The following is a 23,870-nucleotide window of genomic DNA, read 5'->3' as shown; positions in this document are numbered from 1 at the left end:
TGCCTAGATAGGGAGTTTACCGCCGAATCAACAACCAGCTGTACCTCTGTACATCACAATGTTAGACATCACAAGGTTCCACCTTGCATGTTATTATTTAGGACTCTGGTTCATAATGATGACCCTTGGACACAACGCATTCTAGCAGGATAAATTGCATCCTAGCAGAATACTATGCAACACAGTTTCTCCGGAGAGATGCATAAACATTGACGCATCACTTCCATCTTGCTGGCCATCGGCACATAACATCCGTTGTGGGGGACATCATCTGAGTTGGGAATCACATGACACATCATCAGGCCTACTACAATCAGTTTATTATAGACAGTTGTCGGTAGAAGGGAGGGGGGATTGGGCCATGTGAAATAGTTGTCATTTTGGTTACATGTTAACTGGTTCAACATGGGGTATGACACTGTGAAGTGTATGATGTCTCATGTCCTTTTGATCATATTGTACGTTGCCGGTAATTTATGGTTCTATTGTTCTTGAGAACCCTGATATTATTACATGTAGCATGTTCTCAAACCTGCTGTTCATTTGAAAAACCCAATAAAAAAAAAAAATAACATAGCCCTTCTGTGATGTGCGGGGAGAAGCGGTAGGTGCCCGCAGGAGAAAGCTTCCATCAACAACTGAAACCTGGAATTTCATCTCATTTAATGGATGTTTCAGGTATTGGAGGATACAACAAACCCTTCTGTGTTTTTTTTTCCCTTATGGGAACTTATTCAGAAAGAAGTACTTCCACGTTTTCTTAAATTGATTGATTGTATATGTAGACTGTTTTAATGGTTCAGTCTTGATTCTGCCATGAACTTTTATTTTGGGGTTCTGAATTCTGCCCTATAACAAATGTTTCTGCAGTCAGTCCTCAGATTTGCAGTGATTAAAAGGCTTAACTGCTTTTTCCATGCGGCTTTCTCAAGGACAGGGGTAGTTTAAAAAAAAAATGTTCCTTTCCCTGTACGTACCCGGATCAGACCAGACAGTGGGTTGAGCCTCCTTTCCAGCAGATGGAGACAGACTAAAGCTGAAAGGATATCCTATATGAGGACAGAGCCTACCCTGCAGCCCTTCAGTATTTATCTGTCTCCAGCAGGTGCAACAGCTCACCCTTCAGTCTCCTGCTCTAGGCTAGTCAGCCTTTCTTTTCTTCCTTTCTTCTTGGATCAAGCAAGTACTTCTTCCTTAGGGATCTAGTTTGGTTTTCTTCCTGTAAAAAAAACAACAAACTAGAAAGGGAGTTTAGCTTTTCTTTTGTGCAGGAGACGGTCCCGTCTCCTGGCTCTTGCCGGACTCAGGGGGGCTTTGCCCCTTGTGCGGAGCATAGCCTGAGTCCGTGAGTGCTTCCAGGTGTGGGGACCGAATCTGGTGGTCCAGTTTTCGTCTCCCCGTCCCCTCTGGCTGCCTGTGTTTGAAAAAAAAAAAAAAATCACACTTTAAAAAGGAACAACAATATAATTTACTGGCAAATTTTTAACTTTGAAACCCAAATTTGGCCTAGGTTGCTCCCCACCCCACCCCTCCTTGTTCAGCTTTTCTTTTACAGCTTTCGTCTGTGGCAGAGATAAGTCAGAAATCGAATTTATCATTCACCTGAAGTGGTGACTGAAGTAAAGCTGCGTCTCTCTTCCATCCCTCCCAAGACCGGTGTTTCCTGGAAACGTTTCCAAACCCTAAGCATTGAATTTGCTGTCAGCCAGTTTAAAGTTTCCACTCTTCAGTTTAATCTGATCTCCTTAGATTAGCTCTGGCCTTGCTGTGTTAATCTAAATCTCTTTTTTTTTTGTATCCTGTCTCTCTGTTTTGACTAGATGGTAAGCTCCAAGGGGTAGGGACTGTCCATTCTTGGTTTTCAGAACAGCACTGTAGGTCTTTTGTATGCACTATACAAGTGATGATAATCTGTGGATGCTCACACATACATAACAGAGAGTGAAAACCATTTATTGTTCTGTTTTTTTAACATAAAGCAGGCCTTTAACTGTATCATGGCCATGTTGGATTGATTTTTAAGGTATCCTTTAAAAACGTTTGTTTAGAATGTATTTATGTAATTCATTATAAGGTTAATGTCTTCAGTTTCATTGTTTTTTTATGAGTTTATACATTTCTGTGGAATTGCTACTGTAATTATTGTCTTCAGTTATGGGATTCTATTACTTCCATCACTTGTGTGCCCCAATTATTCCTTCACCATGACTATGTTACTTTGCAACATGGGGGGAAAATATTCACATTGTCCACAATGGGACAGTCTGCAGGTGGTTTATACATGCAAAATATGAAAATTGAATCTGTCCCCATCCTTCCTCCTCCCTATCCCCTGAACATATTCTTGGGAACAGATCCTCTAAATCAGGAGTGGGCAATTCCAGTCCTCGAGGGCCACAAACCTGTCGAGGTTTTAGGATATCCTAATGAATATGCATGACATAGATTTGCATACAACTGAGGCAGAGTGCATGCAAATCTCTCTCATGCATATTCATTAGGGATATCCTGAAAACCAGACTGGTTTGTGGCCCTCGAGGACCGGAAGTGCCCACCCCTGCTCTAAATGTAACATTTTAGCCACAATGAGGGAGGTTAATTTAAAGAGAACAGTTTTGCCAGTTTAAATTGTATCTGTAGACATAGCTTTGAATATTGACCTCCATGGTCTCCAGGGGCAGCTACAGGATGCACAACTATTATTTTTCATTCACACACAACAGGACCTGATAATGTTACTGGGTAATGTTATGGTAATAGGCTTGCAACCCTTTTCTGCTGTTCCTTCTTCAGGAGAATAGCAGAAACAGAACAAGAAAAAATAAATGCTAATGTATTATAGAAATCATTGAACTTTACCTAACCTATATTAATGCCCAATGTTTACTTTTTATCTAGAAAAAGATGATCCCAGCAAATATAATGCAGGAACACATCAGTCAGAGCTCAGGGACAATGCAGAAGAGAACAAGATGTCAACAGAAAGTGATGAAAAGAATACTTATTCCTGTTCTGAGTGGGAGAAAAAGTGTAGGCATCAATCCATCTCAAAAACGATGAAAAGAAATTTAGCACAATCCTCATCTCTCTGTGAGCAAAGTGCCCGAAATATCACACACAGAGGGGAAAACCAGAAAATCCAGCCACCCGAACAAAGATGTTTATGTGATTTATGTCAGATATGGTTCATAGCTCCTGTAGTTCTGAAATCACAGCACCAGTCTCCCATGGAAAAGAAGCCATCTATATCTACAAACTGTGGGAAAATCTTCAGGCAGAAGGGAAAACAGGATCAAGAGAAAACACATACAGGAGCGGTACCTTTAACATGTTCTAATGCTGGGAAAGGTTTCAGTCAGAAGAGCGACCTATTGTACCATCATAAAATCATCAAAGGGCAGAGACTGTGTACAAATAAGGAATATAGTACAGGTTATATTTATGAACCAAACCTCAAAAAATATCAGAAAAGAAAAGCAAATACAAGTAAAATTGTATGGCTTAAAAACACTAGAGTGAGGACCTGGCTCAAACGCCAGCAGAACCCTCCCACAGGTGAGAAATTATTTATATGTACGCAGCGTGGTAAAAGTTTCAGTTTGAAGGTACAGCTTACAAGACACCAGTTAACCCACAAAGGAGAAGAACCATTCACATGTTTTGAGTGTGGTAAGTGTTTTAGTCATAAAAAAATCCTTGCATATCACAAGAGAATCCACAGGGGAGTGAAACCATTTATGTGTATTGCATGTGGTAAGAGCTTCAGCTATAAAAAAAGCCTTTCATGCCATCGGAGAAGCCACATAGGAGAGGAACCATGTCCCTGTTCTGACTGTGGTAAGGGTTTTAGGTGTAAGAATGCCCTTACCCACCACCAGAGAGTCCACATACGAGATAAACCAATTGCATGTTCTGAATGTGGTAAGACTTTCATTCACAAGAAAACCCTTGAATACCACCAGCGACTCCATACTGGAGAGAAACTAATTATGTGTTCCAAGTCTGGAAAAAATTTCAGTCATATAGAAGGACTTGCATCTCATCAATGCAACCCCACCAGAAAGATAAAGCTTACATATACTGAATGTAGTAAGAGTTTCATTCAGAAAACAAACCTTGAATACCACCAGAAAAGTCATAGAGAAGAGAAACTATTCCCATGTTCTGAGTGTGGTAAAAGTTTCAGCTATAAGTCAACACTTGCAAACCATCAGAGGATCCACACAGGAGAGAAACCATATACATGTACTGAGTGTGGTAAGAGCTTTATTTTTAAGTCACAACTCACAAGCCACCAGAGAATCCACACAGGAGAGAAACGATATGCATGTACTGAGTGTGGTAAGAGCTTCCTTTTTAAGTCACATCTCACAAACCATGAGAGAATCCACACAGGTGAAAAACCATACATATGTTCTGAGTGTGGTAAGAGTTTCAATCATACGTCAGCCCTTGCAAATCACCAGAGAATCCACACAGGTGTGAAACCATTTATGTGTTCCGAGTGTGGTAAGAGCTTCAGTTTGAAAGGGGATCTTTCAAGCCACCAGATGATCCATACAGGAGAGAAACCATATACATGTACTGAGTGTGGTAAGAGCTTCATTTTTAAGGCACATCTCACAAGCCATCAGAGAATCCACACAGGAGAAAAACCATACAAATGTTCTGAGTGTGGTAAGAGCTTTAGTCAGAAGGTACAGCTTGTGTGCCATCAGAGAATCCACACTGGGGAGAAACCATTTCCATGTACTGAATGTGGTAAGAGATTCAGTTACAATTCACACCTTAAGCGGCATCAGAGAATCCACACAGGGGAGAATCCATTTAAATGTTCTGAGTGTGGTAAAGGATTCAAGGAAAAGGCAGAGCTCACAAGGCATCAGAGGATCCACACAGGAGTAAAACCATTCATGTGTATGAAGTGTGGTAAAACATTCACAGAAAAGAGAGACCTCACAAGGCACCAGAGAATGCACATAGCTGTTCACTGAAATAGACACATATAGAATATATGATCACATTAACTCTAATATTATCTAGGCAAGAAAGCAGAAGAGTAACAAAAGAGGAGCATATGGAACCAAACATTTGATGCTGAATAGAGCCATTATAACCAGCTGTATAGATAAGTGCAACATTAGTATAGCATGGACTGACTATAAACCTTTGTTAGCATCCCACACTCATGGATAATAAATTGCATTGAAATGCTTAATGTGAATTCGATGGAATACATCAGGTTCACCATGAAAATGTGGAAGACTTCACGCCATCTGAATTATGAAGATGGACAATTCATCATACCTAACATTAAGATACAGAAAGGAATATTTCAGGGAGCTTCTGTCTCGCCACTTTTGTTTTGTCTGGCATTATATCTACTGAGTATTCTAATTAGCTTCTTAGGTTATGGAATTAATCTTATTCCTCGAGCTACCAGTCCCCTACTGATGATATCTCACCTGCTATTTGTAGATTACTTGAAACTGTACAACTCTGTGATGGTCACTTAGCAGATTAGTGAAGAGTTTCTCAGTTGATATCAGGATGACATTTGGCCTGGACAAATATGCTAAGGTGGCTTTAATTAGAGGAAATTAAACAAAACTGTAATCATCTCCCAAGCTGAAGATTGCAATATAAAGGAACTGGAGCAGGAAGGTGCATATAAATATGTAGGAGAAGTGAAAGGTGAAAATTTTTTGGCATAAAGTAATAAGAGAAAAGATCAATAAAAAATAGTATAAAATAATGAAGCTGATATGGAAAAGTGCCTTGACAGTATATAATATGATATATGCTGTTAGTGCAGCAATTTCAAGCTGATTATCAATCAGCTGTGGAATAGTAGTCTGGCCCCATAAATATCTTGGAAGAATTTGCTGTAAAAACAAGAAAGCTCAGGTAATCTATAAGAACTTGTGCATGGCAAGATTGTACATTCCTACAGCTGAGGGTTTGATGGGTCTTATTGAAATTGATTACACCTATAGAGCTACAATAACAGGATTACTTCATGACATCTACAGATCTAAATGCTCAAATACAGTACTTTTGCAGTGAGCAAACATCTTCAGTCTCAGTCCTTAAGGTTGGACAGTTCTGGAGAACTAGAGAGAATGACTGAAAATCTAACAACACCTGGAAGAAAAGAAGCTACAGAATTAGCATAATAGGAAAAAAAAACTTTAAAGAATTAGATCATCAAACAAGGAAAGTTAACTGGCAAAAGCATAAATACAGTGGAACATACAGAGAAGCCACACATGGATCAAGATTTGGCACAGCAGTGGTAAAGGAGAGGTGAATGCAGACCTATAGATGAAACATTGTTAATTGCAGCACAGGAGATAATTGCACCTTGGAGAAGACGGTTCACAGCCAGCATAGAAAAGAGTGGTAAAACGGACAAATGCAGATTCTGTGGAACAGAACAGGGAACGCACGGGACCGGATGTGAGGTACTGATGTCAGAAGGCCCGAACATAGAAAGGCACAACAAGGTGGCACGGCTTATTCATTGGAAACTGTGTAAACGTTATAACTCTGATGTGCCAGAAAGCACTGGGAACACAACCCCAAATCTGTAAAAGAGAACAAAGATGTGGTGCTCGCTTGGGACATTCTTATTCCAATAGAAAGATTGATGCTAGAAAACTGGATCTTATATTGAAGGAGAAAAGACAAGAACAGCATTGCTGTTGGAGGGGTCAGTACACAGCGACTGTTCTGCGGATCATATGGAGAAAGTAAAGATCCTTAGCCCCATCACCACCTCTTTCTTTCACACAGACCCTTCACCCCCCAGTTTTCTTTTCCACCCCATTACAGCTTGCTGTTTTTTACCCTTTCCCATGCGTTGTGCCCCTGCACTCCTCCTCTTCCTCCTCTTTATCATTTCAGATGGCCCAAGATTGCATTGCTGATTTCATGAAGATGGAAGAGGAAACTGCATTTACTTCCCCCTCTTGTGCTTTACCCTCCATTCAACGCTCTTCCTTTCCCCAAACATTAACCCCCTCTTACACACACCCCCAGTCATCCCATCCTCCCCAACATTTATCCTCTCCTACCATCTCCATCTCGCACCAGCAGTAGGGTTGCCACCTGGCTCCAGATTTTCAGGACAGGCCGATCCCACCCTGGTGTTACTATAACTGCTTGGGTTTACTGATTCAGAGTCTTGTTTCTCTTAGGGAACACAACAGAAAAAAACAAACCCACAAGACGCTGCATGCAATGGGATAAAATCAGGACTGGATCAGCCTGTTCTGAAAATCTGGGGTCAGTTGTCAACCCCAGCCACCAGCTTTCACCCTCTCTTCACCTCTCCCCTTTCAGCATTTATCTCCTACCTCCCCGTCAATCTTTTGCAGTGTGGATGTGGAGTCGATTGTGTTGCCTACATTGATGCATTTTGACTTATGCTTTTTAGACAATGTGGATAATATCTAATGATATGAGGACTTTTGCAAGGCACAATATTTGTTTTTCCATATTCAGACTGGCTCACATCAAGCTGTACCCTTTGGGAAGCTCATTCCGTACACTGCACACCCTTCAATCCTTATGATACATTATCGATTCCAAAAATCAAACATTGAGTCTACTTACATGATAGCCTTGAGAGGAACCCGCCTGGATCCCACACAAGGTGACGCCTTCCTCAGCAGTGGAAACACGATTGCATCACAATAGAAAGAAGTTTCTGCCCATTTCTTCATGAAAATGTTGGGTTACCTGGGAGCGGCTCCTTTTGCACATCTTTACATGAGACAGGTTCACTGGTACATGACATTTTCATGGAACCAGTGCTTACAACCACTTTTGCACAAAATGAATGTATCCAACGCTCTCATCCATGCTCTGGCATGATGGCTGGACTCTTCGAATCTGAGAGACACGTTTTTTCACCAAACTCATTTTGAAATTATAAGTACATATGCTTCCAACCTGGAATGGGAAAATCATTTAAACAACCTTTGTTCTCAAGGAACTTTATCTTCACAGGCAGGATTACACCACATAAATCATCTCTTGCTGAGAGCATTCTACAGTGCTTTTAAGTATATTCAGTCCCTGGGATAAGTAGTGTTGATTGAAACAGACAAGCAAATAGTGATGTTCTATATCAAAAAAACAAGAAGGAATAGGCTCTCAGTCTTTGTCAAATAGAGAATTTCCCAAAAGATGTTTCTGATAGCTGTCTATTAACTTGGAAACAAAAATCCAGATAGCGGTTGTACTAAGTTTCCAACTTTCATTACATTGGATGATCATTTAGCACAGCAATGTCTTCAGCATTGGGGCACTCCACAAATAGATCTCTTTGCACACTACTGAATAACGGTCTACATCTACTGCTCCAAGAGACCAGCAAGGAACAGTCTAGTGCCAGATGCTTTTTCCATCCTATGGAATCAAGGGCTTCTCTGTGCATTCACCTCAGATCCCACTTGTAGCCAAAACAGTTGAAAAGTTAAGAGAAAAAAAGTCTGATGATTTTGTTAGTCCTTTTTTGCTCATGTTAAATTTGGTCTCCATGGCTTCAGTGCCTAACTCTTCAGCATCCCTTGTCCTGCAGTGCAGTGGGCATCTTCATTCCCAAACTTCAAAGGAAAGCAGGGGTCATGGGGTGAGGGTGAAATGGGTTACACCACCATCAAAGAGAGATATTTGTGGGACAAACTGCAGAAGTATTACACAGGACAGGCCTCAGAAGCAGCGAGAAAAAAACAAAAGATCATATTGGACAGCAGAATGATTCACAAGGAAAGTAATTTTAAATTTTATGTGCAATAATTGAAAAATAGTCTAAATAAACATGGAATTCTTGGACCAGTGATTATAGGTGACCCCAGGTTTGAAATTGAGCCTTACATAAGGGTGGTATGAAGGTCCATTTCATCTATTAAAAGATAACCAACCTGTGAAGAAAATTAATTGTTTAAAAAAAACCCAAGAAATTTAAGGGTCGATTTTAAGAGGCGCATGCACACATCCATGTACACATGGTTCCCAGCACGTGCACATGGATATGCCGATTTTATAACATGCACACGGCACGCGCATGTTATAAAATACATTTCCCGCATGTACATGCGCGCCAGATATTTATGTCTGCATGATCATGTATGGGTGGGTGGCCTCTGCGGCAGGGGGGAGGAGATTTTTTAAATTACGTGTGGTGAAAGGATTGGGTTTCTTCCCAGTTTCCTCCCAGTCTGCTCCAATTAAGGAGCGAACTGGGAGGGAACTTCCCTACCCACCTACCTAACCTTCCTCCCTTTTCCTCTCTCCACCCCGAGCGCTAAATCTAACCTAGCTAGCCCCATCTGGCAGGTTTTTTCTAACCTGCCAGATGCTCTCGTCGATCTTGACATTTCTAGTACCTCGACCGCCGTTAATTCCTGGGATCAAATCATGTCAGATTTAGTCAAAACCCTCTGTCCTACTCTAAGGAAGTGGATTTGTCCTTACGCGAAATTTAAAGCCCCTTGGTTCTTCTTAAACAGGGCTTGCGCCCCCTGGTTCTTCTTAAACAGGGCTTGCGCCGTTTGGAAAGACTCTGGCGTAAACATCACAATTCTACATCGCTTGTACACTATAGAGCAGCCCTCCATAAGTATAGATCCATATTTAATTTAGCCAAACGGGACTTCTACTCAGAGAAAATTCACAACTTTCACTTCAACCCCAGAATTTTGTTTGCCTATGTTTTGGAGCTCACCAAGGCTAAATTTTCTTCGCCGTCTCTGGAAAATTTAAAAGAAAAAACGAACGAATTTGTCCCCTTTTTTATCGATAAAATTCAGTGCATACTAAATAATTTAGCCTCCTCGCCTACACAAGCCATATCACTTCCTTCCAATCCATCCAACAGCCGGTCTACCTTTGACACAGTATCATCATTAGAAATTGCTAATATTCTTAAAAAGATGAATCCTGCAGCTCATCCTCAAGATACTATTTCAATAAAATCATTTCAGTCTGCGCCTGACATTGTAGCTCAACCTTTAGCAGATATCATTAATATTTCTTTAGAAGAAGGTATTTTTCCGGACTCATTAAAATGCGTGGTAGTCAATCCCATACTTAAGAAACCCCAACTAGATTCTGACAACCTTGCCATTTTTTTAGCCCATCTCCATGCTTCCTTTCCTAGCAAAACTTCCAGAAAAGGTTGTAAATCAACAACTAATGGACCATTTGGACAATAATCACCTGCTTTTCCCATCACAGGAAATTTCATAACACCGAAACTCTACTCATCTCTCTTTCAGACATTATATTAAAAGGCCTTGATTACGGGAATTCCTATTTACTAATTTTACTTGACGTATCGGCGGCCTTTGACACCATTAATCACGATTCTATGATTTTAAGACTTGGAGAAATTGGCCTAACAGAAGCAACCCTTGCTTGGTTCACATCTTATCTTACAAACAGATCTTTTAGGGTCAAAATAGGTCCAATTGAATCCGAGACAGTTAATCTTCCCTCAGGGGTCCCACAGGGCTCCTTTTCTATCGCCCACACTTTTTAACATTTTACATCGCCCCCCCCGTGTAAACTTTTGGCCAGCTTAGGACTAGTCCACTTTATTTATGCGGACGATGTCCAAATTCTCTTACCCATTAAAGATTCCTTGCAGAAAATGTTGAAACTCTGGGATATCTAGTTTAATTCCATAAAACAATTACTCACTCAAATGTCTCTCTCCGTTAACAATTCCAAAACCGAAATCCTTCTCATCTTAGATAAGATCCTAACGGACATCAGCATGAGCCATCCTTCTCATAATATTAGCCAGGAAGTCAGGGACCTTGGCTGTACATTGGACAGCGAACTTAATTTGAAGACTTTTATAAGAGCCACAGTTAAAGATGGTTTTTATAAACTGCAGACATTAAAAAAATTGAAACCTTTGCTCCATAGTGGTGACTTTCAAACAGTTCTTCAAGCTCGTCTGATGTCCAAGCTAGACTTGCAATGCCCTCCTTCTGGGGCTTCGTTCTTCATCAATCCGTCCCATGCAACTCCTGCAAAATCGGCAGCTCGCCTCCTGACGAACACAAGGAAATATGATCACAACCTTTCCTGGCCCGCGGTGGGTCCCTCCGGAGCTCCTATAACTTCGGCTCCGCAGTCATCCTATCATAACAATACCTTACACTCTAGACATGGCTGTCTAGGTGCTGTGTAACACTTCAGGTACTCTACTTCTTATTCTCATTCATTATATATTTCTTCATAATAATATTCCATGTTTAAGTCCTTTTGTTCATTTTTTCCCCCTTTCTCAATATTTTAAGATGGTCAGTGGTCTCTTACAATTGATGTACAAGAGTTTTTAGCTTCAACTTCTACACTCTGTCGTCTCAGAATTAAGTCTTTGTTTTTTGACACTGTGTTCGTACTTTCTTTGGTGCCTTTTGGATTACCTTATAGTTATCATTCATTTTTTTACTATTATTTTTATCTTTAACTTTATTCATTTTCATTATGTTTAGGACATACACATTCCTGCTTTTGTTCACCTACATTAAGACATTCCACTCATTGAGGTATGTCCGGTCCAATCTGCCTGCTTTGTTGTTTGCAAATCTGGTTTCCTTTATACTTGTCTTTCAATTTATATCTATATGTCTCATTTATATATTCAATCCATATGTTTATCTGGGTTTCCCTGGTTTTCTTCCCCTCTCAGTTTGTTTAAAATATTTAAATGACCATTGCTCGCCTACCTGCTCAATATTCTAATCAAGTGTTTTGCATTTATAGATATATGGAAGGTTTGGTCCCCCTGACATAGCCCTGATGCAAAACACGGCCGTGTCGGGCCCTCATTGTTACATTTTGGCTTAATTGTCTATGTTTTTATTAACATATATTGATCAGTATATTGCTTGCCACACATTACTGCCTATTGATATAACCAGACACAGCTATGATAACAGTCTGAGTTATGTGTTGGTGTGTCTCAATGGCTCAGCGGCATTCAACACCATAAATCATACCATCCTATTAAACCAGGTGAAGGAGTGTGGTTTTGGAAATGCGGCCCTTGATTGGTTTTCCTCTTAGAGGGTTTTTTTTGTCATTGGAACATTCTTCTTGGCAGGCATTAAAAACAGGTGTCCTACAGGGCTCAACATTATCTGACACTCTTTTCAACATTTGTATGACTCCATTATACAAACTTCTGTTGCATTTGGCAGTCCGTGGGTACCCCCCCCCCCCCCCCCCCACAAACCGCCACACTCACTCATTGGGCTGGGCCCCTACACTGCCTCCCAGATGCCACCAGGCCGCTCTCTCCTCCAGCGAGGCAGGACGCCGTTCTCCGGCATGGCAGACCTCCCCAACAGTCTTTGTGGCAAGATGTCACCAATACACTTCCCAGGCCCTCCTTAGGCACGCACGTGCCCGACAACCCCTCATTGAAAGGGCCTGCGGTGGAAAAAAGCTGTTGCGGGTGTAGACCATTGGGCCAAGATAGAGTTGGCACAACCTGCAGGGAGGAGCTCTACAGGTCCTCGCCGTCAGCTGGCGGAGCTGGATGTGGCAGAGGCCCAACTGGAGCTTCACCTATATCAGCTCTCATTCCTCTTAGGTTGAGCTCTCGGGTGCTGGGGCCAGCAAGACTTAGGCACGGGCCTCTGCTGTAGAGGTGAAGCTCCATCGAGGTAGATGAATCACAGGCCAGGGCCCGGGGCAGGCTGAATTTAGGCAGAGTCGGCAATGGGCAGTGGTCAGGAGAGGCGGGGTTCAATCAGAGTTGGGGTCCAGTAGTGGTCAATGGCAGGCAGAGTTCAATCAGAGACAAGTAGCAAGCCAAAGTCAAAACCAGAGATCTATTCAAGGGGAACATAAAGTGGAGAGGCAGGCAGGGAGGCAAGAAACAACACAGATGGGCAGAGGAGGACACTGAAGGCTGACAACTTGAAGACAAGGAACTGAAGACTGACCACAAGAAGGCACTGAAGAACCAAAGACAAGGAACTCAGGAACACGGACCAGCACTTGACAAGACAGGGACCAGGAACACAGGAACGAAGGAGCAATCAGGTACACAGGGACACACAGAGGCAACTTGCACTACCAAACTGGTAGTTGGCCTATTGCCATGGAATGGGTGGACTGGAGCAGGGCCCTTTAATGGGCTGGAGGCCATGACATCATCAGAGGGAGCTGCGGGAAATTTCTCGCCATGGGCCCTTTAAATGAGGAAAGCACATATGGCCCTAGAGACAGCATCCAGTTAGGTTGGTGGCGTCTTGCCGCGGGCAGTGTCAGGCCTGCTGCAGCACAGCGGTTGGCTGTGTTGGAACTGCAGATAAGTGCAGCGGTCCACAGTCTTGCTACATGGACCGCCAGATTCAAGAAGATTCAGTAGCACTCCATAATGAAGGCCTCTTATACATATCCCCCTCACCTCAACAACAGGTCTCCTACAGTCCTAGAACAGAGAAAAATTCCATCTTCTTCCCCTATCTCGAGTTAATGTGAATGGAATAGTAGCAGGTATTATGAAGTAGGCCCTTATTAAAATGCAATTTCTATGATTCATAACTCCCTACTGGTTTTTCTTTATCGTGCAACACGCTCTCATTTATGTTTAATACTAAATGATATTGGGTTTTTCATTTATAGATTTATGTTTGTTATTACTAGAAGCAATATGGATTTTTCCTGTCTAAATGTAACCCAATTCATGTATTTCAAATGCAAACTTATTTTATATGTTTGTATCTTTGAAAATGAGAAATAAAGAATTAAAAAAAAAAGAAGCTTCAGTAGCACTCCATAATGAAGGCCTCTTATACATATCCCCCTCACATCAACAACAGATCTCCTATAGTCCTTGTAGTGTGAGTTGCCTCCGCTTTCCCTGCCTGCATTCTCTAGTTCCTGCATTCCTGTCTTCAGTTCTTGGTCTTCATTCTTCAGTTCTTGTGGTCCATGTCTCATTGATTAGTTCCCGTGGTCAGTCTTCAGCTCTTTAGTGTGTCTTGCCTCCTGTGTTTCTCCTCGTCTTCCTGCCTTGCTTCTCTTGCCTTTCCCATGGACAGATATCCAGTATTGATTTGGCCTGACTTTCTTGATCTCCGCCTGCCTCTGACCTCTGCTTGCCTCCTGGACATCCCTGAACACCGCCTGCCATTAACCCGAGCCTGCCTCTGACTTCACTTGTACATCCCAGCCTCTTCAATGGATCTTCTGACCATCAGCAGAGGCTCCCACCTAAGACCTGGTGCTGGTCCCTGCACCCAAAGGCTCAATCCGAGGGGAACATGGCTGGTATTGGCGAAGCTCCAGCAGGGCCCCTACCTCATCCGACTCCACCAGCCGACAAAGGGGACCTGCAGGGCTCCACCTCGCAGGTCAAATAACTTCACCTCGGACCAAGGGTCCACACCCACAACAACATCTTGCCGGGATCTGTTTGGGATACTCTATGGTGATGACATTCAGGTTTTCATTCTGGTATCTTTAATGCGGGCTGCTATACTTGAAAAGACTTCTATCTCTTTATCTGCTGTGTGTCATTGGTTGACCTAATATGCTAGCTCTGAACCTGAAAAAGACCAAAGTCATGAATGATGCTGCAAAGGAATGATAAATGGATTGTGCCCCCTTCATTTTGGTTTCAAGGTTAATTAATTCCAGTTGTTCTTGTGGCCTGGTTTGGCCTCTGTTGGAAACAGGATGCTGGGCTTGATGGACCCTTTGTCTGACCCAGTATGGCATTTTCTTATGTTCTTACCCAACTTAAGACTTAGGTGTTAAGCTAGATTCTAACTTAATATGCACTCTCAAAGCAAACATTAAAATAGGTTAAAACTTCTGCACTCTATGCTGGGAGCAACAGATTTTTGTTCTGTAGTGTAAGCAATGGGTTTTCCAGCTTTGGACTACTGCAACCTCAATATGGCCTACGAGTCCTTCAAGTACTACATAACTCTGCAGCGAGACTTATTTCTGATCTGGGTGCATATTTCTCCAGTCAGTGGTGAGTTTCTCTGGTTGCCAGTTATTGAATGTATTAAGTTTAAGGTGGTCTTGCTCATTCATAAAATGCAAAAGATTGACTCAGTACCATGGATTTAACCAGCAACTGCACATTTACAACCCAACCCCAGCACTTTGTTCATTTCAAAGGTGACTGCTAGACATACCCTCAATTCTCCAGGTGCAGTTTGTTGAATCAAGAGACAGACTTTTCTTTGTTGCCAGTCCCATGCTATGGAATTCATTACCTTTAGCTTTATGAATGACCGAAGGTGCACAGACTTTCCAAAAGATGCTAAAGACACATTTGGTTAGACTGGCATTTGATGTATAGAGACAGCTTGTGTAATGTTGCACAACAAAAGTCTGGATAGTAATCTGTCAGGGAGTTCATTCAATTTGCTTTGCACAGAACAGCATTTTATGTCTGCTTGTATTTTATCATTTTATTCTGTATTTTTATATCCTATGCATGAGCAGCATTTGATGTCTGTTTGTATTTTGTTTTACTTCATGTTTTATATTTTGTGCATGTTAATATTGTAAACCACCTAGCGCCTTGAATAGACAGCATAGACATATGTGAAATAAATAATAAATCAATAAGCACAAGCCCTTTCACACTCAGCACCTTCTGCATCATTTTGATCAGGACTGCGTCCAAGGTTGGGTTTTCTGGGTGTATATAAGTCACAGTCACATCCCACACAGCAGGATTATAGCCCTGGAAACCAGTTACACACAGAAGCTGGAACACAAAATCTCCCTTTACTCTCAGGAGGCACAAGGGGTCCTGTTAGAGTCAGGGCTTAGAAAGCTGCAGCAACGCTCGTCCCTCTGTCTGCGGGCCCCGGAGAGGGAGGAGTTTTACACTGAAGGCACAGAAAGAAGGGACTTTTCACTCGGCCACTTCCTTCTTTCACCCAGCACCGACGAGAAAACAGCCCAGCCCGAGAAAGAGCCCTCAGTTCGTTTCTCATCCAAAAAAACCCCAGCAAAAGCAGCGAGGAAAATGCCTGCGGGAGCTTCTGCTCAGGTAGGAGATTGCCCCCAACTTCCTGCCCTCTCTGTACAAACCCTGCTGCAGCTTTCTAACCTGGGGGGACACTGCAGGGTTTGTTTCCCCAGGGCTGGATTTCCATTGCTGTACCTGCTGCCCCAGACTTTTGTATAAATTGAGTCCACTTTTTTTTTAATGCCTGAGATTCTCTGCAGCGTGCACACTTAAAAAAAAATGCATAATGTTATGCTGGCGAAAACCCGGATGTGGATCCTTGGGCCGACCGGACCGAGGGAACAGTCGGTAGGCAGAACTCCCACTGGGCAAGAGGACCTTCACCTGGAAACCCGAGACTCCTCCAGAGAAGCTGTGGGAGCCCGGGTTGCTAGGACTTAGGAGACTTCGCACTGGAAGTCCGAGATCCCCCCAGGAGAAGCCCGTAGGGACCCGGACCGCTGGGACTTAGGTGAGAATGAAGAAACCCAGGAGTGGAGTCCGGTCTGGAGTCTGGGCAGGCAGCGAGCAAGCAGAAGACGGGATCACGGGCCGAGGTCAAGGCAGGCTGAAGACAAGCAGGTCGAAACTACGAACCGGAGTCAAAGCAGGTAGCAGGCAGGCGGAGTCAGGCAATCCGAGGTCAAGGCAGGCAGCAGGCAGGCGAAGTCAGGCAAACCGTGGTCAAGGCAGGTAGCAGGCAGGCGGAGTCAGGCAATCCGAGGTCAAGGCAGGCAGCAGGCAGGCGAAGTCAGGCAATCCGAGGTCAAGGCAGGTAACAGTCAAAGCGGAGTCAGGCAAAGCAGAGTCAGGCAGGTAACAGGCAATCCAGAAACGCAACTGAGAACTACAGGAAGTAGTGAACCTCGTTGCAAGGCAAAGAAGGGAAGGGACTGCAGGGCTTAAATAGCCCTGCAGCGTCTGACGTCAGAGAAGGGAGGAGACGGGTTTTCCCGCGCTGGTCCCTTTAAAAGCGGAGGACAGTCGCGTGCGCGCGCCTGGGGCGGGACTGGCCGAGAGGGCACGCCAGCGGCAGCGTGAGAGTCGGCGCTTGGCGCCCGGAGGCCCTGCAGGCCCGCGGAGAGTCAAACGGCTGAGGAAAGCGGCGGCCGGGGTCCTGAGGCCGCGGAGCGCGGCAGCTCAACGGGACCCGGGAGGAAGGTAAGGCCTCGGGCGCCAGCGTGGCAACCGAGACCGCAACACATAAATCATGTTTTCTGCAAACAAAACCTGATTTGCGCTTGTATTCCGTTCAATATTTTTGTGAGCGAAATGAAGCCATAGACGGTACATTTTTGGAAATTTGCGGATTGTAAGAGACAAACAAATTCCTCTCTGGGAATAATTATTTATTAGTGAACACAAGTCAGTGAAAACATCTTAAAAGATCTTAATTTGAGAACTTGCAAGCTGGGTGTGTGAGAAATAATTCAAAGTATATAGGTGGGTCTGCGCCGACTGGCCAGAGCCCAACCCATAACCGAAGTGCCGTCCTCCCCACGAAGGACGGCGGGACGTAAAATGGGGAGAGAAGAGGCGCACGACGCTAGCGAGCGAGCCGGGGCACGATCGGGCACACCCCCCCTTACCCACGCAAGAGCAAGTATGTGGCACTAAGCCACACCCTGGGCTTCGGCACCGATAGGGAGCGGCGCCAGCTGATGATGTCAGCGGCCCTTTAAAGGGCTGCGACGGAGGCCAGAGATCCCTCTTGTTGACCGCGCGCCTGAAAATCCCACCCTTGGAAATAAGTTAAAAAAAACTTGGCAATGTCTTTAAAGAGCGTTGTTCGAAGGGAAGATAAACACTGTGGATTATATGTCCTAAGTGTTGCTATCTCATTAATCAAGATAGAAATTAAACTTTGTTTCTAAGGTTTTTTATATCACTAACCTTATGCAGCTGCTAAAAGCGAACGGACAGCTTGTTTCCCCTCTGCCTGTGAAACCACCAGCTGCGTCTCCCCAGAACAGGTCTACTGTGACGGGCCTTAACCTGGCAGAGCACTAGTGGAAAGTGTAAGGTTAGAGTACCCCCGAACCCCTCCCTAACATTTGGGCCGATATAGTAAAATTCACAGGAGAGCAGGCACTCCCAGGCCACTCTCCTGGGCACGCGATTGAGTATGCAAATGAGGGCCCATGGTAAAAGGAGGCGCTAAGGACACTAGCGCGTCCCTAGTGCCTCCTTTTTGACAGGAGCGGCGGCTGTCAGTGGTTTTGACATTGACAGCTGACATTCAATTTTACCGGCATCGGTTCTCAAACCCCACTGACAGCCACGGGTTCGGAAAATGAACGCCGGCATAATTGAGCGTTCGTCTTCCGACCGTAGATCGCTGGCTGATTTAAAAAATTTTTATTTTTTTAAAATTTTGGGGCCTCCGACTTAATATCGCAATGATATTAAGTCGGAGGGTGTACTGAAAAGCAGTTTTCTGCTTTTCTGTATACTTTCCCAGTGCCGGCAGAAATTAACACCGACCTTTGTGTAGGCGTTAATTTCTGAAAGTAAAATGTGCGGCTTGGGCTGCACATTTTAATTTCTGTATTACGTGGGAATAACTAATAGGGCCATTAACATGCATTTGCATGTTGCAAGCGCTATTAGTTTCAGGGGGATTGGCCGCGCATTTTCAACATGCTATTATCCCTTACTGTATAAGGGGTAAAAATAAACGCGTCAAAAACACGCGGCCAAATGCTGGCGGTGGAGCGCACTGTACTGTATCGGCGTGATTGTAATGAAACACCTGCACAAACTCCCCCATGTCACTGAAACTACTGCCTGCGATTGTCAAGCAAAAGAGTGTAACAAGATGCCCAAGTGAGAGATATGCAAACCACACCACACTCACAGTAATATACAAGATATATTGTAATAAAAGGCAGCTTTATTTACAGCGCATTCACTTCATTTCCCGTGAATTACAATACATACCATTTTCCTAGCGTGTAGCCAGATGGACTCAGGACCAGTGGGTATACGCCTCTTCTGCTAGCAGATGGGAGACGGAGTCAGATTTCAAAGCTGGCCTGCCCTATATATATACCCGTGCAGTGACCTCACTTCCTCAGAATCCTCTTCGAAAAGCCATTGAGGATTAATTACATAAGATAACTAATAATTGGATTGGTCAACTTGGGTAAACAGAATAAACTTTGGTTTAACTTTTTTGCTGTGATTGCCCTAAGCCGGATACTGTCCTTGCACTCGATTGGCTCAGCGCCGACACCAGCCGCTTGCGGGTGTCCTAGGGGTAAGGAGGATAGCGCCTTACCCGTGTTTGCATGGTGTTGTCCTCCGGCTCTATAGCAGCGGGTCGTCTATGGCAGCCGAGGGTGGGATGCTGAGTGCATCTGTCTACAGGTGCAGTTATTTGGGTGCCTCGATGAAGTATTACCTCAGGTCTGTGCTCAATGGCCTCTCCCACTGGCAGCCTGCAGCCTGCTAATCTCCTTATCTTTTAGGTATCTGGAACAGTTAAACTCAGGGGTAGCACATATTCCCCCACCTCCCTGGTGGTGCAAAAAAAAAAAATTCCTATTTCAAAAATCTATTCTAGTTCTTTCTACCAAAAAAAAAAAAAATTACTATCTGAACCATTAACACAGAGAACTATGGAGCAATAAAACTGCATCAATTCAGACTGTAACATTAATGTGAGAATCAAAATAGCAGCATCTGCAAGTAACAGTGTGATTAGGTGTCAGCTGAGTGTATCATAATCATATTTCATCATGATAATCAATAATTACATTTCAGAGAGAGAGCAGAAGTTGCTTACCTGTAACAGGTGTTCTCACAGGACAGCAGGATGTTAGTCCTCACATGTGGGTGACATCACAGGGCTCCATCCTGTGATGTCACCCATCACAGGATGGAGCCCTGAAAGATTCAAGATGTCTTCTGTGGCAAAGAGTGGGATGATTTCACGTTATGAGGCAGTGACAAATGATGTGTACAATTCTCACGGCCCAGCATTGTGGAAGCTGTCCTGGAAGTACAGCCTCTGCCTCTGATTGTGTTTATGGATTACTACCTGATATGAGATGAATAAAAACCGAAATTAAGTAAATAAGAAACTCTACAATAAACATCGATACTTTCTCGTATGTAATAATCCCTATATACACTATTCATATGGATATCCAATATTGTTTTATCATAATTCAAAGAAACAGCTGCATAATGTCTAATCCCTTCTTTGTTTCTCCACTTTCCTATAAAGTAACACACAATATTCAGACAAAAGCAACCCAGATGCTTAGTCATCCTTTCACTCAAACTGTACATAAACCCCAAAACAGGGAAAAAAGGAGGAAGAGAAGAGGGGAAAAAGGAGGGAGAGAATAGGGAAAAAAAAGAAAAAATTCAATTCTCATCCCTTAGCCTATTATACTCTAGAACATTATTTAAAACATTTTGTCCATAAAACTTCAGCAGTGACTGCTTCACTTAAATGACGTCAGAAGCTGTTGTTTATTCACTGCACTTTTCTTTGTTAAAACAGATCTGTTAAAAAAACAAAACAAAATCTAGGAGAGAGGGGAAGAAAAGAGTAAAAAAACCCTCAGGTTTTACACTTTGTCCTGTACAGCAGGTTCTATTCTTGTAGATCTGTAAAAACAAAATCTCACATACAAAGAGAGGTTAATTTTAATCTTTTAAATCACATTACAAAGTATTAAATGGCCAGCTATAAGCAACTGAGCTCCACAATTAAAGTAAAAAACCCACTACTTTGATTAACTTCCAAATACAAGATTCTGATTGCTGAATCACAGAAACCAGAAATGTTTACATTCCTTCAAACTTGGTCGTGCAAGATAGAAGGGAGAGGGGAGAGAGAAAAAAAGGTTTAGGAGACAGATCTCTCCCTGCGTCTACAAAATCTTTTTGCTAAACCTAAAACTTTGAAAACTTTAAATTAGGTTATCAGCTGAGGCCAGACACCTCACTGTCAGCTCGATACAGTAAAGTGCAACCGCGGTTACCCTGCTCCTAACTCGCCTTCTACTCACTTTCCGGCCGCGTTAGCCCTTCCCGCGATACACTATCCCCTTTAACTCATCCCTACCGCCTCTTAAAATCCCCGGCTAACCCCATCCGCACGTGGCATGGATATTAAATGTAAACGAGCGAATTAGCTATTCCCTCCCATACAGTAACGCGCGCCCCGACTATCCCTTTTTACCCTGCTGTTTTGCCGCGCGCTTAACCTGCTAACTTACCGCCTACCCTTACCCCAGCGTTAGAGGCAGGGGTAAGGGTAGGTGGCAAGCTTTCCCCCAGCCCCCGCTCACCTGCCCCGGCCGCGATCATGGGTTCCGGTCTCCGGGGCAGCCCCAGTCCTCTCCCCTCCTCCCGAAGCAAAAAAAAAAGCGAAAAAAAAGTTGCAAGAGAGAGAGGGGAGAGGACAGGCAATCCTACGCTCGGGATTGCCAGTCCTCCCTCCCCTCCTCCTTTTTGCGGCCCCCCCCATCCGGACATTGGCGAGGACGGGATTGTCAGTCCCCCCTCCCCTCCTCCCGAAGCAGGGCACGAAAAGCAGCCTTGCTCTGGGAGGAGGGAAGAAGGGACTGGCAGTACGAAGCGGCGAAGCAACTTACTTTTTGCAGCCCCCTCTGGACATCGGACGACCTCTCCTATCTCCAGCTGCTCGCGAAGATAGACGCCTGCAAAAAGTAAGTTGCTTCGCCGCTTCGTACTGCCAGTCCCTTCTTCCCTCCTCCCGGAGCAAGGCTGCTTTTCGCGCCCTGCTTCGGGAGGAGGGGAGGGGGGACTGGCAGTCCCGACTTCCTGGTATCTGTCATTTCAAATGACATTTGAAATGACAGGTACCAGCGCACCCAGGATAATGTATAGGCGCTGTATTAAGCGCCTATACAGTAAAATGGGTTGCGTGGGCCTAACCCTTCGCCTAACGCTTCACAGACGCGGCATGCATTTGCATGCAATTAGAAGAGAGTATCGAGCGGTAGGTGAAGAGAACTGTGCGTGCGGGGAACGAGGGTGCGCCTGGCAATGCCGCACTCTTTCAAACGCGGCATAACTGTATCGACCTGTGTGTAAGTAAGTTTCTCGTGTGCCACAGAGAGAGAAGGAATGGGGTCAGCCGCCCCCAACTTAATCTGCAGGGAGGGTAAATACTGAATGTAAAATTCGGGGGTTTGTGGCAATTTTTTGCTGTATGTCCTTTTCTCCTGCATCGATAACAAATGCCAGGAAACTTCTAACTAAATACAGGCCTTCCCTTTAACCTGTCCTGTCCCGGATGCACGCAGTGGCGACATTCTCACTCCCCACCTCTTCTGGATCATTTGCTCCTCTGTTTGCAGTGGTCTTTATAATTACCTTCTTTTTCATTCTTATAATCGAGGAGGATTTGGGTTTTCGGTGTTCCCAAAGGATTTCCAACTCTTCATCTTTATCAAGTAACTGTTTATTTAGCGGGATAATTTCAGACTTTAAAGCCTCATTCTGTTTCTGTCTCAATTTTTAGCTTCTCGGTTGAATCAGACTCACACTGCTCATAGCGTTGTCTATCTTCTGCCAACTGGGCAGAAAATAAATTCTCCAGCTTTAACCAATTCCAGTTTTATAAGTTGTCTCAACTTATCTGTCGGTATCTTAAGCTGTGTGACCAAGCACTCCTAGTATTTAACAGTGGCCATATTAAGGCTGTGCTCTGCTTGCTGTTATCTTTCAGCACTGTGGCATGGATATACTCAGAAATCTTATTTTCTACATCATCAAAAGAATTTAAGTCTGCTGCAACGTTAGAATCCCATGGGCTCTTCCCACATACTGCTGCTCCAAAAAGTGCTCTCTCTTTGTTTCTGCTTTTAATTCTAGTTTAGTGTCCTTGTGATTCTTAACAAACGACACCTTCTGTTGCCACATAATGCTAAAGTTAAACACACACGCAGAATATTCTGTACTCGATAGGTTTTCTTATGCACTATCCTGCTTTCTGCAGATTTCAAGAAAAATTCTTAACACAAACTAGATGGTCCCAACACAAACAAATCCGCCCTGCACAGTAAAAGGTCAAGGGATACACAGACACAAATTAAAGGCTCACATCAACCTTCCACCTTTGATTCCCAGTTTTCATAGAGCATTTTATATGATTTATTCTTCCATCCCGGGATATCCAGGAAGTCTTTTATCCCACTGGCTTCACTATTTATTTATTTTTTTTAGATACATACATTTTATATGGCTTATTTACATGTTACACTACACTAATTTCCTTTCACTTTCTGCGTAGCCCGGCTCACTGCACCACGCTGTATTTGTACGGCCGCCCTCTCTGCCACCACTTGATATTTGTCCGCTTTCTCTTTACAAAACTGCAGTTGACATTGCACCAGCACTCTGTCCTGCCTTAACTTCTCTAATTCTTCCCGGGCTGCGGCAACTCGTTAACCCTTACGTGAGCTTTCCTCTGCCCAGTAAAAAGCATCTACCAGCTCACAAGACTCTACCCCTACCTTCCTATCCCAATTCTCACATAAGCCCCTGTTACACCCCCACTCATTGGCCAGCAGTGAGTAGCTTGCATCTTCCCAACCAGGAATTTCTACCTCCGGGTTTTCTCCTTTTCCCCCTTAGATTCTTTACTGTCCTTTTCCCATTTTTCCTCTTAAACAAGGACACCCTGCTGGCTGCGCCAAGTGTAACAAGATGCCCGAGTGAGAGAGATGCAAACCACACCACACACACAAGGTATACTGTAATAAAAGGCAGCTTTATTTATAGCACATTCACTTCATATCTCACACACTCATACATACATGTTAAAACATCTGCATTTAATCCAAAAAAATGACCCTTTTTAAAAAATATTTTG

General features: G+C 43.7%; 2 protein-coding genes across 2 annotated transcripts in view; both read left to right on the top strand.

The window, feature by feature from the left end:
• Positions 1–15,639, top strand: part of LOC115083872 (oocyte zinc finger protein XlCOF6-like) — a 43,321-nt gene extending 27,682 nt beyond the window's left edge. Inside the window, exon 4 of the mRNA XM_029587923.1 lies at positions 2,899–15,639. Coding sequence (XP_029443783.1) covers positions 2,899–4,994 — 2,096 coding nt within the window. The 3' untranslated portion in view covers positions 4,995–15,639. The remainder of the gene's footprint in view (positions 1–2,898) is intronic.
• Positions 15,640–15,706: 67 nt separating this feature from the next.
• Positions 15,707–23,870, top strand: part of LOC115083855 (zinc finger protein 11-like) — a 54,430-nt gene continuing 46,266 nt past the window's right edge. Inside the window, exon 1 of the mRNA XM_029587892.1 lies at positions 15,707–16,054. Within this exon, the coding sequence (XP_029443752.1) occupies positions 16,031–16,054 (24 nt within the window). The 5' untranslated portion in view covers positions 15,707–16,030. The remainder of the gene's footprint in view (positions 16,055–23,870) is intronic.

Source organism: Rhinatrema bivittatum, chromosome 2 (assembly GCF_901001135.1).
Source record: "Rhinatrema bivittatum chromosome 2, aRhiBiv1.1, whole genome shotgun sequence".
Taxonomy (NCBI): domain Eukaryota; kingdom Metazoa; phylum Chordata; class Amphibia; order Gymnophiona; family Rhinatrematidae; genus Rhinatrema; species Rhinatrema bivittatum.
The sequence above is the reverse complement of the archived record's forward strand: the minus strand, read 5'-3'. Positions and strand labels throughout refer to the sequence as shown.